The sequence below is a fragment of the Vanessa cardui genome, chromosome 7, assembly GCF_905220365.1.
Source record: "Vanessa cardui chromosome 7, ilVanCard2.1, whole genome shotgun sequence".
Lineage (NCBI taxonomy): Eukaryota > Metazoa > Arthropoda > Insecta > Lepidoptera > Nymphalidae > Vanessa > Vanessa cardui.
The window spans coordinates 5,004,744-5,020,659 of record NC_061129.1 but is presented as its reverse complement, the minus strand read 5'-3'; the positions used below and the strand labels follow the sequence as shown (position 1 = coordinate 5,020,659).

The 15,916-nt window shown below is 33.4% G+C and overlaps 2 protein-coding genes across 2 annotated transcripts; one reads left to right on the top strand and one right to left on the bottom strand.

Annotated features, from left to right (window-relative positions):
* The first annotated feature begins 7,517 nt into the window (after nucleotides 1-7,517).
* Nucleotides 7,518-9,197, top strand: LOC124531195 (cuticle protein 7-like). Its single transcript, XM_047105685.1, has 3 exons — nucleotides 7,518-7,639; nucleotides 8,174-8,245; nucleotides 8,530-9,197. The coding sequence occupies exons 1-3, from the start codon at nucleotides 7,622-7,624 to the stop codon at nucleotides 9,082-9,084; spliced, it is 645 nt and encodes a 214-aa protein (XP_046961641.1). The 5' UTR covers nucleotides 7,518-7,621; the 3' UTR covers nucleotides 9,085-9,197.
* A 157-nt stretch (nucleotides 9,198-9,354) lies between these two features.
* Nucleotides 9,355-15,689, bottom strand: LOC124531122 (endoplasmic reticulum transmembrane helix translocase). The gene is made up of 10 exons (XM_047105584.1): nucleotides 15,215-15,689; nucleotides 15,054-15,143; nucleotides 14,750-14,956; nucleotides 12,710-14,659; nucleotides 12,371-12,629; nucleotides 11,673-11,869; nucleotides 11,118-11,260; nucleotides 10,691-10,823; nucleotides 10,206-10,349; nucleotides 9,355-9,675 (listed from the first exon to the last, which is right to left on the bottom strand). The coding sequence occupies exons 1-10, from the start codon at nucleotides 15,482-15,484 to the stop codon at nucleotides 9,565-9,567; spliced, it is 3,504 nt and encodes a 1,167-aa protein (XP_046961540.1). The 5' UTR covers nucleotides 15,485-15,689; the 3' UTR covers nucleotides 9,355-9,564.
* Nucleotides 15,690-15,916: the final 227 nt, after the last annotated feature.

Here is a 15,916-nt window from a genome sequence, read left to right as displayed (position 1 = left end):
AAATCGGCGCCTATGTATTCTGCTTTTAAGAAAAAGTTAATTGCTACAATGTTTATAGATATTCATAAATAAAATTAATTAGACTTCATATAAACTCTAATTATTATTACGAGATTTTTGGTACAATGTGTTGTTGTGAGTGTCTATATCAAACTCTGAAGTAAAGTTTGAATGTATTTCGTTCATTATTTGAATTTGAAATCTTGAATCGAAATTAGGTATATCGTGAAATTTAATAACATTTTTTTTTCTTTACAAGGCTACACTGATAATTTGCTGTAACTGAGTTTAATTGAGAGAATTGTCAAAGCAGTATGATTCTGTGAAAATTCACTTCGTATCTCACTCGTGAAATGTTGACAACTGACTTCAAATGATAGGTACGCTATTTTTGTACGTATATCTTATAAATTTTACAGTCAATGTCACATTTATCATTATGACATTTTAAACTCGTGTTATGCCATGGGAATTAATTTACATTACGTGTTTCTTGTTAGAGAATAGCCCTGCAGGTTCCCAAATAACTATCATTGTTAAAAACCTTTGAATTTTTCAATAATAATTGTTCATCTATAAAATCACTTCCGGAATGTAAATTTATTTGGAAGTATTTGAAATGGTATGTTGTGTAATTTGGTTATTGCATCATGCTACGCAATTTACAAAAAAACTTGGCCACTACAAATATGAAAATAAATAAAATAAAGGCTGTATATTAAAATTCATTAAACAATAAATAAGCTTCGAACCGTATTAAAACGTCATTTTAACAACCCCATTACAAGTTATTTTATTTTGTGGCCGAATAAGCGTCCACAGAACTGTTTAACTTTTGTTTAATGAAAACATCAAAAGAAACAAAATTAATTTTATTGTAATTTAATGCTGAGTTACAGTAATGTTTTATTTTTTTAAGTCAATTTCATTGCATTGAGTGAGAGACAAGAAACCAGATGGCCGCTGTTTAAAATTACAAATTGAATGATTATGTAAACAAGCATTTCGGATGTCTTTTTTGTCCACCTCATGACAAAATTAGACGTCGAGATGTTTAATTAGTATTCAGAAATATTTCCATGGCATTCGTTTCGAAGCAAAAGAAAACGTTGAATTTCATTATAACAGAAATTTTATCAGATATCAGTTTGTATTTCTTTTTGAGAATGTTACGGCTGTTAACTTTTTTTTTTTTTGTTAAAAAGTACATAATATCGTACCTAGACTTACTTTGTTTTACTTTTCTGCGTCTGCTTCGTTAGGAGTTAAGTCGATAACCTAAATTTGTACTGCAATTTAATTGAATAATTTAATAAACACAATATGTAAAAGTGAATAAATTTATTTTATATATTATGATCGTATGAAATATGTACAATCGAACGCACTTTACGCATATTGAGCAAGAGTTTTGGACATAGCGAATACAATTGGATTAACTCATGGTCCGCGTATCGTTGGGGAAATCATCCTACTGTAAAAAGTATTTGTCACAATAAATTCAGTAGAATGATTTCATTCGATTCGATGCTGACATATATCTGTAGCTTAGGCTGTTTTTTTTAAATTCGAATAGTCCAAATCTTATCGTGTTTTTCTACTAGTTTGTATAGGTACAGGTTTTTCAATGGAACTCATTAACCGGCTTCCGATGCCAAAAAACCGCGAGCTTTGTGAGAATTTATCCGCCGGCAGGACCAATTACGCAGCCATGCTTCCTTCCTGACAGGCAGCATCAAATATGTACTGGGAGCTGTGGCGGAAAAAATGGCAAAAACAGACGGAAAAATGGCGCGAGCCCTGACTGACGTGTGGACTATGAATGAATGATGGCCACCGAACGCCGGTGACTAATCAATAGCGTCGCCTGCAGGCCATCCTGCAATATTCACACAGTAATAGCCAAAAATCAGCCATCTAAATCTCGCTCTAACCTTAGAGTAAAACCTAACCTGCATACCATATAAGCAAATTTTATTATATACACTGGATATGCTAACAAGGCTGCCCATACTGACTGAATACCTATACAACTAGAATGTTAATTAGAATTAATAACATACAATCCGTCCACCGAATAATACATATCGTAAATGCATGAAAAACTGAAGGAGGTCGTGATTGGTACCTAAACCATATTTGACCCCTAAAACATTTATTTCCACTCGCACAGTGCTATACTATGAGACGAATAAAAAAATAATATTGACATACTTGTTCCCTACAACCCATACTAAAAGCTATATAAAATTCGTTTAATTTATAAAATACAAGGATACTATAAATATAATCATCTTCTGAATAAATTGATTGGTAAAAAATGCACAAAAATTAATTAAGCTAACTAAGAGTTAAGTTATAATGTCTTAAAAATTCCTTACTTAGGAAATAATTGATTAAGACCATTAAATGGCGATTCCCGTGCTAAAAACTCTGCCCATACCAAATTTCATCTAAATCGGTTCAACGGCTCAGGCGTGAAGAGGTTACCGAGTTACTTACGCATTTATAATCACTATATAGTATAAAAAAAGTCGCTTCCCGTTGTCTGTCTGTCCCTATGTATGCTTAGATCGTAACTAAGCTTGATCTTAAGCTACGCAGCTGTTTTCGATGCGGTTTTTTAATAGATAGAGTGATTTAAGACGGTTTACATGTACGTATAATACGAGTACAAACACAACACAGATAATTTAAGAGGTTTCTAATACACACACACATTGTTTTCGCTTACAAACACTGTCTGAACCCTACGAAATAGATCAAAATAATGTACCACTGTATTGTACATCTTAAAAAGGTCGACCAAAAGTATGTGATGATATATGTTTATCTCCAAGGGATAACCGACAATAACCATTTTTCATCCTTTACTCTTTACGAGAAGTAATGGCTTATTTACGAAGATTTTAAGCAATACAGCATTAATTCTTATGCAATTAAGTATCTTTAATACAATATTCATTCATTTAATGGTCCAGAACTGTCTAAAAAAGCTGTAAACGTTAAATATAACGTCAGTAAAATACGAAGCCAGGCCGGGTCGTTAGTATTAGTATAGATACAAAAAACAAAACCAAATTGGTCATAAAATACTTTTATCATTCTTTCTACTTGTATTTAAAAAGGGTAAATAAGTTATGGGTCAGAATAAATTTGTTTATAATAATATACGTTTAACCGAATTAATAGTCATAAGTATATAATATAAGTCGACAAACAGGGACCTAGCAAGTAGCCTGCAGCGTTCGTTATAACATGTACTTACTTAGAACACTCGAACTCACCCTGTCCACTCTGCAACTCGAGTACAAGATTCCATTTTACATTAGAAATTTGAAACGTAAATTGTATTTTATAAAATAATCCTGTGACAATTTGTTATAAAAGAAAATTTTAATCAGCCTGCAATGATTTTGTATATGTTGCCATATTATTAAATACTTAGAGTTTTATTCTATAACCTGTTCTACAAGTCATGATATTTTTTTTAATGTGTTTTTGTTCCGAGATATAATTCAGATAATTTTTTTTAGTGTCGTCCTAAAAAAAAACTGAAACAAATTTGTTCTAAGGCTTATAAAATTACATATCGTATATTAAAAAAAAACATGCAAATGTGACAAACCTATTCTGATCGCCGTACACCGTTCTTTCAGTCTGCTTATTACGATACACTTTAGTGATGTCAGTATACATCATTATGCGTACAATGTCCGGCAAACCATGCTAACATGCCGGCTGGGACTTTACAAGAGATTTTTCAAATAATAAGAAAAATGATAACGAATGTTTCTTTTATATATCATTATGTGTATTCGAAATTTAACTGAACTAAATAAAAAATACTGAGACTAAATAGTTTTATACTCAATTATAGTTAACAATGAAAGTATTATAAATTATTTACCCAATTCTTCATTAATGTCAGCTTTCATGGTTAACAAATAATAATCTTGATTTTATGTTTTTGATAATGATTTATTTTAAAACAAACATACATATTGCGCAATGTTTGATTTTTTTTAAAATGCAGTCGAAGGGTCCTTTGCTGACAGCCAAATTTGGAAGACACTCAGTCATTATGTAACTTAAAATCGAATTAAATATTTACGATTATGTTATGTATAAAAATCTCACATACTATATCGTCGTTTTTATAAATCGAATACCCTTTGATGGGAGAACTTAATTCTAATCCAACAAAAACAGTTAATAAATTCTCTGTATAGGCAAAGTTTTAATAGATCGTTTATCCCGCAATCAAGTCGGTAATAAATTAACGCCATTACTAAATTATACCAGCTTCTAGATTAATCTAGAAGTCGGGCCGCAGTCCGCAGCGGCCGCTCTTACATTATTACAGCATTCATTAGAGTTCGCTAATTACTCCTTGCTTTAATGAATAAGCTCTAATGAACCACTTTCTGTTAATTAAAGGCAGCGTGGGGAGGACGCGGGGCCGCGGGTGGCTCGGAACTTTTCTCCGGGTTCTGATTGCAAATGTGAATTTGTGTAAGTCTGGAAAGAGTGTTTCCGTTGAAAAGGGGTAATGAGGCGGTCGAAGATCCGAATTAGTTGCTGCAACGTATAAATTACTATTCGTGAAGAATAATCCAATATCGAAAGGAACACTTGGGTTTCTTAAAATAATAACACGTAACTATTTAATTAGAAAACGTTAAAGCTAACCGTTCATCATGATTATCGCCATTTTATTTGTTTGGTTGTTATTTTAGTGAAACCGTTGAGTTTTAAACAAAATTCTTTCTTCACTATCTTTCTCGTTTACTAGTAGTAGAATGGATTATAATTTTAATAATTGTTATTTTAATGAAGTCGTAAGTTTAAAATGATGTCATGATATAATCTCCCACTCATTCATCTTATTCATCCTATTTAAGAAATATACAATTTAATTATTTATTTTCATACGCAGAAACGAAACAATTATAAATTTAATTCAGCTAACTGTCAGCGAAATGTGTCAACAATAAAATAATTGCATTTCATGTAAATGAATGGTTTAAAAAAAATTATGATCAATTTTTTTACATTGATTACTTATATAGTTAATTGTATCTCATTATTATTACATATACTTAATAATATCATTCATTCTCCTGCCCTTATCCCAATTTTATTTGGGGTCGGCACAGCATGTCTTCTCCTTCCATACTTCTCTGTCAGACGTCATAATATATATAAAATAATTATTGTAATTAATTGTTGAATAATTTGTATTAATTTAATTGAGCTTACATAAGCAATATTATGGCATAAAATTTAAGACTGGCTTAAAAACTATTATTTTTAAAGATTACCTAATCGATCAAGGAAAATAAACACTTCACATCAAATTTAATTTTATTTTGTCACCCGATTCTACTGAAATTACACTATCTGAAACGTTTATTTTTTAAATATAAGAACCGCATACACTTACATCTTATCTATATATATGTACATGCATTAGGTACTATGTAAATATGTAGTCTAAGTACACTCAATGTTTTTGTCAAATTTCGTTAAATATATTCGTTTTATGATTCACTGACATCAGTTTTACCATTTTTTTAACATTTATCTGTAGGTATGTCCAGATAACTCGGTTGAGCCGATATTATAAAAAATGGTATACTGTAAGGACAATCGACTACGAAAATGATAGACTATATATATCCGGAAAAACGCATGACAGCTATAACAAATTATTTAATTTTTATTTTTACCCGGCGAAGGGTGCTGGTTACAGCTAGTCTATAATTTAATAAATTTTAGTCGGTTAACAACGCGATGATAAAAGACTCATACAACACTCATACGCACTCCTTATGGCTTCATACGACAAATGAAATTCTGAAACGTATTAGAAAATTGTGACAGTGAACTGCACCTTTAATCTGTACTGTGTATAAAAATATTCTATAATAGCTAATTTTCTTAAATATGACAGATAACCTATACCTAATCTTATAAGGACAATTTATAGCTACATATAAAAAATGTCGGTTTTGGCCTCATTTTGAAAAGCTGTACCTACTCGTAGATGTGCAGAAAAATAAAGATGATTCTTGATTGCAATTTACTAAATACGAAAAGACTAAAGTAAAGTAACAGCCTGTAAATTTCCCACTGCTGGGCTAAAGCCTCCTCTTCCATTAAGGAGAGGGTTTGGAACATATTCGACCACGCTGTTCCAATGCGGGTTGGTCGATTACACATGTGGCAGTATTGAAATTTGACATATGCAGGTTTCCTCACAATGTTTTCCTTCAACGCCGAGAACGAGATGAATTATAAACACAAATTAAGCACATGAATGCTCAGTGGTGCTTGCCTGGGTTTGAACCCGTAATCATCGGTTAAGATGCACGCGTTCAAACCGCTAGGCCATCTGGCCTCTCTAAATACGCTTAAATACGATACAACAAAGAATTAATATTAGAGAGAGAAAAAAGCTACTGGCCTCTAAGAAAATAGTAAAGAAAATTAAATTCTTGTCAACAAACTGCAATTCTAAATGAACACCAACTGCAGTTCTAATGAAACCAAATGCTCTTACGTTAAGCGTTTCATTTAAAAAAGGCTTCATCATTTTGGCGCCAAAAGTGACATGTATTTTAGATGATGACATTTCGAAATTCTTAAAGAAACAAAAATCTCTTGAATAAACGCGGCGCTACATTTCGCGGGAGACCCACTGTACCAATATATTACATAGTATATTACATATTACACAGTACCAATATATTACAAATGTAATAAGGATTTCTAAGTTATAAATGGAAAAATTGTAATCGGAATACGATATTATTTTCTGACACAATACGATTCCATTATGCATGTGCACATCATTTCAATATCAGTGAAAAAAATATTCATGATTTACTTAAAATCCAAAAAAATAACCAGGTCGCTTACTGTTAATTTAATCCATCACTTACGTCTATGTCCATTGAAGGTTTACATTTTATAACCAATTGCGATGTAAATATTGAATAAATGAATAATTTTCCGGTATCATTACAATTTCGATGGTCACCTAGCGTGAAGGTGCTACTTACAATTCTACATATTCATTTCTAACGTACGAAATTATTATAATACAAAAGTTTTAATTAAATACAGTGTAAATAGTTTTTTTGTATTATGCACAGATCTTAAGAACATATTTTCACTGTAATTATTAGATGAAGGAAAGAAAGAAAACCAAAGAGGTTTTAATCAAACGACATTTATATATAATAAAAAAAATATAAGAAAATATCATCAATTACTTACTACTTTTAAACTTTAAGTTACATAACTTTACACTTAAGGATAATTTGTATACATGTATAAAGTTAATCTTAAGTTTATTCAGCTAATATTGAAAGTTTAAAGCGTATGAATTAATACCTATAGCGTAATTAGCCCTAATTTTGTGATGTTACGAAAATAGTACAAATCACGTTATTCGAATAGTCAATGAGCGTGAAAAACTGAAGGATAATCAGGAGTTAACCAACGTAGAGGCGAGGTTAGTATAAAATCAACTTTCGCTGTATTTCTTTATCAGTCATACAAAGCAACGTACTATACTTGCTCAGGCGCTGAAAGAAAATACATTACATTGAAAATGCATATCTTTGTCGCGGTAAGTTGAAACTATTACTATTCTAATGTGATTATTATATAAAGGATAAATCTTTCTACTTTATGACCAATCATGTTTTATACAAAATATAAGTACGTATATTTTGTATCTTTGCTTTGCTGTTTTTCTAACGCACATCTCGAAAAAAAGCTGAATAATGTTACATGAAATTTGTACCATTATAATATGCGTGTTTCAGGATAAAAATTATTTTTCATATAATATAATAACAAAGCGACGAGATTCCGGGTCTGCTCGTATTACATATATAAAAATTTTAAACAGCTCAATCGCACAACATGTTATATTAATATAATAGGAAGTGAAAACGCTTAAGAAGATGTGTGACATCCATCGTGATTATCATTTGCAGGACATTATTTTTCTTCCAATCCGATTACGTTTCCTCGCGATAATTACACTATTGATATTGATCACCGGGTTTTATTTCCGTTAACTTGTTATTTATACGTATCCATTTCAGTGCAGTTAATACAGTACCTATAATAATTACCTTTTTTTTATTTGACAAAGATTGCCTGCTTTATTGGTGCAGCCGTCGCTGCTCCAAGCGGAGGATATGAAGTAGCGGCAGTTGACAGCTATGTAAGTTGACACAATATTTTTAGCAGCTATACCAATAAAGGAAAATATAGTTTTTATTTTTTTATAATGTCATATGTAATAGCCTATCTGCCGAATTAAAAAATAAAACTATATAACTAGTTTAATCAGACCTGCTGATTATTGTAAATTCAGTTTCAGACTATTGTTAATAAGCATTTTTTTTTATTTTACACGTTATAACATATTTTACTATGTAATTATTTCCTCTAAATAATTATAAATAAAGAAAATATATATTATTAGCAGCAAATATATATTTTCAGTCCATACCTCGCTATGAATTCAACTATGCTGTCAATGATCCACAAACTGGAGACAACAAGGCGCAATCAGAGGTCCGCGATGGCGACGTCGTCAAGGGTTCTTACTCTCTCACCGAGCCCGACGGCACCTTGAGAGTGGTTGACTACAGTGCAGATTCCGTAAGAGGTTTTAATGCCGTCGTCAAGCGCGTTGGAAATGCAATTCACCCACAGACCGTACAAGCCCCAGTAATTAGTAAACAATACATCCAACCAGTGTATGAACAAATCGCTCCTATTGCAGCGCCCATCCATGGTAAGGCTTACTCTTACTCATCGAACGTTCTCAATCTTGGAAGCCTGAATAAAGGTTGGGAATTAAATAACGGATTGGGACTTAGTGGATTAGGGCTCAGTGGATTGGGACTCAGTGGATTGGATCTCAGTGGATATGGACTCAATAGCGGATTGGGACTCGATCATGGATTGGGACTCAGTAACGCCTGGGGTCTAGATAGCGGTTTGGGATTGAAAGATTATGACCTCGGTCTTGGTTATGGAGGATACAAACATTGATTCCTTCGTCTCTTTAGTTATAAAGTTAAGCTTCTAAGGTCTTTCAGCGTCCGTATTGTGATTTACATGGTTTTAAAACTTGTAATTGAAGAAATAAAAACATGTACAATCTCTATTGTCTATTTATTTCCATTTAATTTGAATTCCTAATAATATAATACACATAAAATGTCTGATATAACTTTAACAAAATTTAAACAGTTTATTATAATAATATTACAATAATTTTAATTAAGAGTTCCTTGACCACAGTATGTGAATAAAACGACATTAAAATGTACTACACATTTATTTCTCATAAATAAAATACCACTGACACATTTACATAACTTTAAATGCATATAATTTGAGCTGTTGAGTCTATACACGACCACCACACACACCGACGTATAACACTGAACATTTATTCACACAACGATATAAAGAACACTGCAACGCGATTGGTCGCCGCGGTGTGTGCGTGGGCGCGTACGTGCGGCGCTACGTCACGGTGCTGACGCGCGCGTCCCCGAACAACCACAGGCAGATGCGATCCACCAAGTAAGCGAATACCATATCCGCTATTAAAACTTGAACTAAAATCACTCGATACTGAAACAGAAATGTATTAAATAATTTCAATCAGTATATATATTTTATTTGAAATAAATTCTTCCATTATGACTAAAAATTAAATTAATAAATATTCTAGGGGCTAGTAGGGCTTTGTGCAAGTCCGTCGGGGTAGGTACCACCCACTGACCAGTTATTCTACAGCCAATTGACAGTACTAATATTGTTGTGGTTCGGTTTGAAGGGTGAGTGAGCCAGTGTAACTACAGGTACAAGGGACATAACATCTTAGTTCCCAAGGTTGGTGGCACATTGACGATGTAAGGAATAGTTAATATTTCTTACAGCGTCATTGTCTATGAGCGATGGTGACCACTTACCATCAGTAGGCCCACATGCTCGTCTGCCAACCTATAAAAAAAATCTAAAAGTTCCGTTTAAAAGGGTCTTTTTCTATCTTTCAATTTTTTTTTATTAAAAACATTTTCGATTTTTTTTAAGCATTAATACAAACATATTTTGTTTTATTTCATTACTATTATATCAATCCAAAATAACTTCAGACTTACATCTGGAGGGAAGTACACGATTTCAAACAAATTAGATAGATCGGGAAGGACTCCCGTCGCCAGCGCGAACACAACACCACCAGATATCAGTATACTGTACAGCAATGGTTTGTTGTCCCTTAGACCTTCCATGAACGGTTCACCCTGGAAAAAAATAACAGATTATAACTAGCATTGTACACACATACATTGAATTATTTTTATATTCAAAAACAAATACATACATATATACTAACAAACATACATAGCTACGGAGAAAAACATTGTTACCTGGCGTCAAAGCTTAATATAACTCATTCTATATTAATGGGTACTTAGACTATTAGGGAATTTTTGTTTCGGTTGTAATAAATATGTTCTAAAACTTATAGTTTAAGGCACATGTCTATACAATTTTTGGTCACATCTCCATGCATTATTTTTTAAAAATACAGAGTTTTATTTAGCTGGGTATAGAAAATGTAAATGCCGTTGAAACAACTTACCCTGTAATTTATAGCAAATGTCGATATCTGTAGTGCCATAGAAATAATATAGACAGTGCTGTTTACGAGATCCGGCGTAAACACGCGCTCTTCATCTTCAGATAAATCCATATCCAATTTTGGCTTTGTATCCCTGTAAATAAATATTAAATAGTTTTATTCTCAGAAAAAGATGAAAATAATTCACCAAAAATATGCAAAATAGCATATATAATAAATATTACTCTAGAAGCAAAAGGCTTAAGTGTTCCAATTCAAAGGGTGAATAGGGGACTAGAAACTTAACATCTTAGTTTCCAAATTTGAAAATATCTAGGGGCAGTGCCCAGCCCACCATGCTCTAACTAGTACATTCCTTGATATATGCTACAATAGTTCTACATATAAACTTTACTTTTTTTCTTTTAATTTTATGCATAGGACGTACCTGTCAGGAGAACGCAGAGTAGCTTCACGCACTAAATATACCAGACATAAGAAATGTACTGCAAACTGCGCCAGCACCGTCATTACAGTGTACGCGTTGAAGATATTCGGAAGAGGGCGCTGTTTAGACAGTTGCTTCAAAGGCTGAAAACGAGATAAACGAATCATATTATTTTATGGAAATATATAATATACGCTTTAATCCCTTAATACATATACAGTTTTTACAGACGGAATAGTGAAAAGAATTCTGTAAATAAATAGTTAGTGGTAGTCTAGAGCAGGTGTATGTTGCCTTAAATCTTTGATTAGCCATCCGGATGGATTTTTAGTGGTTATATATAGCGTGCACTGGTTTTTGGGACATACTTGTCCCTTGTGTTGGACTAAATAAGATAACGGCAAGGTGAATGATGGCCTTGGAATTCAAACTGAATAGCAAATACTGCTTGTTCAGAAAAAATCTATGTGATAACTAATACCAATTTGATTAAGTACTAGGCGTAAACCAAACACACAATACTTTATTAATACTTGTATCCAAAAAAACACCAACCTTAGATCTCGATATAAAGAGGAAACACGACGCCAACAAAAGACTTTGGAGTGTAGCTTGAACATCGCTGAATTTAATACCATCGAGGTACAGCACTGACTGACTGTACGCCAATATCAGCGCATTAAGAGCTAAGATCTTAAACATCTGAAGTGTTGTCACCAGAGTGCAACGACCTTGTTTGATGATGTGGCAAACTGTAACATACAAAGCAATTTTAATTTGTATGGTACACTTCATTCGTTACGAAATATATATCATGCAGTTTAACTAAGCTGGTGAGTAGAGAGAGAAAATACAATTGTAATAATAATAAAAAGAATGCAATATTGGAAAAATTGTAGGAGACACAGACGAGTCGAGATGGCCCAGTGGTTAGAACGCGTGCATCTTAACCGATGATTGCGGGTTCAAACCCAGGCAAGCACCGTTGTTTCGTGTGCTTAATTTGCCTTTATAATTCATCTCACGCTCTGCGGTGAAGGAAAACATCGTGAGGAAACCTGCATGTGACGAATTTCATAGAAATTCTGCCACATGTGTATTCCACCAACCCGCATTGGAACAGCGTGGTGGAATATGTTCCATAAGCTTCTCCTCAAAGGGAGAGGAGGCCTTTAGCCCAGCAGTGGGAATTTACAGGCTGTTGTTGTTGTTGTTGTTGTAGGAGACAAAAAATAAAAACATAATTTACGTACTACAAAGTATACTAGACAGCCGACTTGTGAAGGGAGCAGCAACGCTAGCATCACCCAACCTAACGAGTTGAGGTTGATCTTCTTCCTCCAACTTCTTCATGGCCCGTCGCAGCCTCGCCGCGGCCTCGGCCCGGGCCTCGGCGCGAGCGTCCCGCGAGGCCGGCAGTCGACGCGGAAGATCCGGCTCGATTGGATTCGGACGTTCTTCGCGTTTCTCCCGTATACGTTCTGGAGCATTTGCGAGAATTGCCACACCCACCTTTAGAATTAAAAATAGATGTTCAGACATCATAAATTACCTAATTCTAGAAGAAGAATGGATAATTAAAATGTACTTACATCGGCATGTTTTAAAGCTCCTACATCATTGGTACCATCACCACACATGAGCGTAACGTATCCGAGTGACTTAAGAGTGACTATGACAAATTCTTTCTGCTTCGGAGCAAATCTAGCGAAAACTTTTATATGCGATACGATTTCCAAAAAAAAATTAGTGTGACATTTATTTAGGAATGTAAGACCTTCACCAGTTATGCATAGATCATACTTTTTCGTCAGCTCTTTTGAAGTTTTAAACGGTTGTACCGGTAATTCTACAGTCTCGTCTATTGATTTCCAATTCCAACTATTATTCGATTCAGTTAAAATTAACACTTCACTCTTTTGTGTAAATTTAAGCTCTTTAGCAACATGGCATGCTGTCAAGGGATTGTCGCCAGTAATCATTACAACGGAATGTGATGCATGTACAATCTCAGCGATTGCTTTTTTTGAATCGTTCTTTAAGGGACAAGATATAATTACAAAACCAACAAACGTGAGGTCAGATTCGATGTCTTCTCTCGATAAATCTCTGATTTCCTGTGATGATAATTTTCCTAAATTTCTATAACCCAAAGCTAAAACACGCGCACCTCGTCTAGATAAAGTTAAATGTACGTGGTCATAGTGGCTAGGAACTTCCTTTAGCATAGTTTTAACAGTTTCTGGAGCTCCTTTCACACTACTTATGTAATGTGTCTCTATAAAACCCCTCTCGTTTATTTGATAACCAGCTACTACAGACATCCTTTTGAGAGCACTTGCGAAGTGATTTCGGTGAACAATTTTCAAGCCTGGTGATTTACCTTTCTTTGGTACAACGGCATCACCCTTTGTGAGGTTCCACTCTGCTGCTTTTAAAGTAGCCTTTTCTAATGGATCCCCAACAACTCCATCGTCTAGTTGTACTAATGAGTGACAAGTGGCCAGAACCTGAATAGTTTCCATGGGAGCCTCTGACAGTGGTATAACTGTAGCATCTGTATTTTCACCTATACCTGCCACACCCTCTACTACTAAATTATCACTGGTCAATGTACCAGTTTTGTCAAAACAACATATTTCAACTTTTCCTGCAAAAGGTATTCTAAATGGTTCTGTACAAAATACAGCTAACTTCGATAAAGACAATAAAGATGTATTCACAGCCAAAGATAATTCTATTGGCAGTTCTGGAGGTACAACCGATGTTAAAATTAAGGTACATTCCAAAAATAGTTTGTATCTGTTTCTTTCTGGATCCTCACATCCTTTTATCCACACATATGCTGCAGCCGCAATTGCAAAAATTAAAAGGAACAAAATAAATCCAAAGGTCTCAAGATTGTTAGCTGTAACTCTTTTAACACCAAACAAAATAGTTCTTAAAAGTTTACCTTGGGACGTATTAAAGCCATTACGAATAACATAACCAATACAACCATTATCAGGAGCTTTTAACCCAGACGACACATTTTTGCTAGGTGATGAATGCTGAACAATTTTAGTACCACCAAACAACATATGAAGTTTGCCGTCACCTTCAACATCCAAGTTTCGTTTGAGGTCTTTTTCATTCTCTAAAGGTTCTTTCATCTGCGGAACACTTTCACCAGTTAACATAGATTCATCAACAATACAAGATCCTCTTAATAACACAATATCACAAGGAACTATATTATCACTTAGTGAGCGGGTAAGAGATACAATGTCTCCAGGTACCAATTGATCACTTATAATTTGACGCCATCTTCTATTTCTATATACATTTATATTATACGGTTTGTTACCCATTTTTCGTATCTCTGCCATGTTTCTTAACTGTTGCTGAACAAGAGTACACTCAAACATAACTAACATAACCAGAGTGAAAATAGAGTAGTACCAATATTTGTCAAGGCACCATAAAGCAACACAAAACACTTGAAAAACAAAAAATGGAGCAGTGGCCCGTTCTTTAAACAGTTCCATAAACTCTGGTACAACCTGAAATTAATTAATTGAAAACTTTAAAGTGTCCATTCGATTACTGAATAATGTAATGTACATTAAATGTAAAGTACTTATATACCATACCATAATCATTTCATTCTTCCCAAATTCTTTCTCAGCTGCAGCAATGGAATCATCATCTACGTATCCTTTAGATTCAGTATATTCTTCATATGTTTTATTAGCAGGAAATTCAACTGTATGGAATGTTTTTTTATCCCAATCATAAACATATTTGCTCTTTTGAAATATGAACCAGACATCTGGTGATGCATCTTCTGATTTTGTAGACTATAACAGATATTTTCAATTTTGACACAAAGTCTAGTTGTAACAAAATAATAACTTAAAAAATCATTATAAAATTACTCTATTGGCAGACAATTACCTTCGCGTGGTGCAGTTTGACAATCTCGGAAAACCCATTATTAGAAGTAGGAACTACTTTAACAATTTCCGCTTGTAAAGGATTCTTAACCTACAATTGAAAGGTCAAATTAATAAGTGTTTTAGCCATAGACTCTTTAAGACGTATTGTAGATTACTTACCGGTGTATACGACAAGAAACATTGAATATGAACACTCCAGTAGCAACAAAGACAAATGAAAATGTGTATGACTGCGACCACCGAAACAGTCACAAACCCTGCTTCAAAGTTATCCTCGAAACCGTACACGAATATCCAGCAATAGAAAATTAATGGATAAATTAACAAAAAGGGTAGAATTGTTCCTTGGAAAATTGTAGCCAGAGGCTTAAATAATTGTGTGTATTGAACTAAATCATCTAATGACGAATGCATATTGTTTGGGGCCATATTATTAAACTTTAGATATCCAGTATAAAATAAATTAATATACTTATAAACTCAGATAATAACCAACATATTTATCCCTAACAATATACAAATCATTCCAAATATAAATTTATAATTAGTTTTCGACTAAATTAAATTCAAATGCAATATCCAACATGACACGAATATCCATGTCACTTGACTTGAATCTTGAGTCTTGACTCAGGCTCAATTTGACAATTGACAACTACTCAAGAAATTCCTCTTATACGAATTATACAAATCAAAAATACTAATAAGATTTCTCGATTATTAAAATGATTTATACTCGAATCATACATCCGCACTAAATATGTTTTTGAAAATGAATATTAAAAATACATTGGATTATTTATTTTAAGTATAATTTTATTTAACTAGACTGTACACTAGTGGTAGCTGTCAAAATTTGTG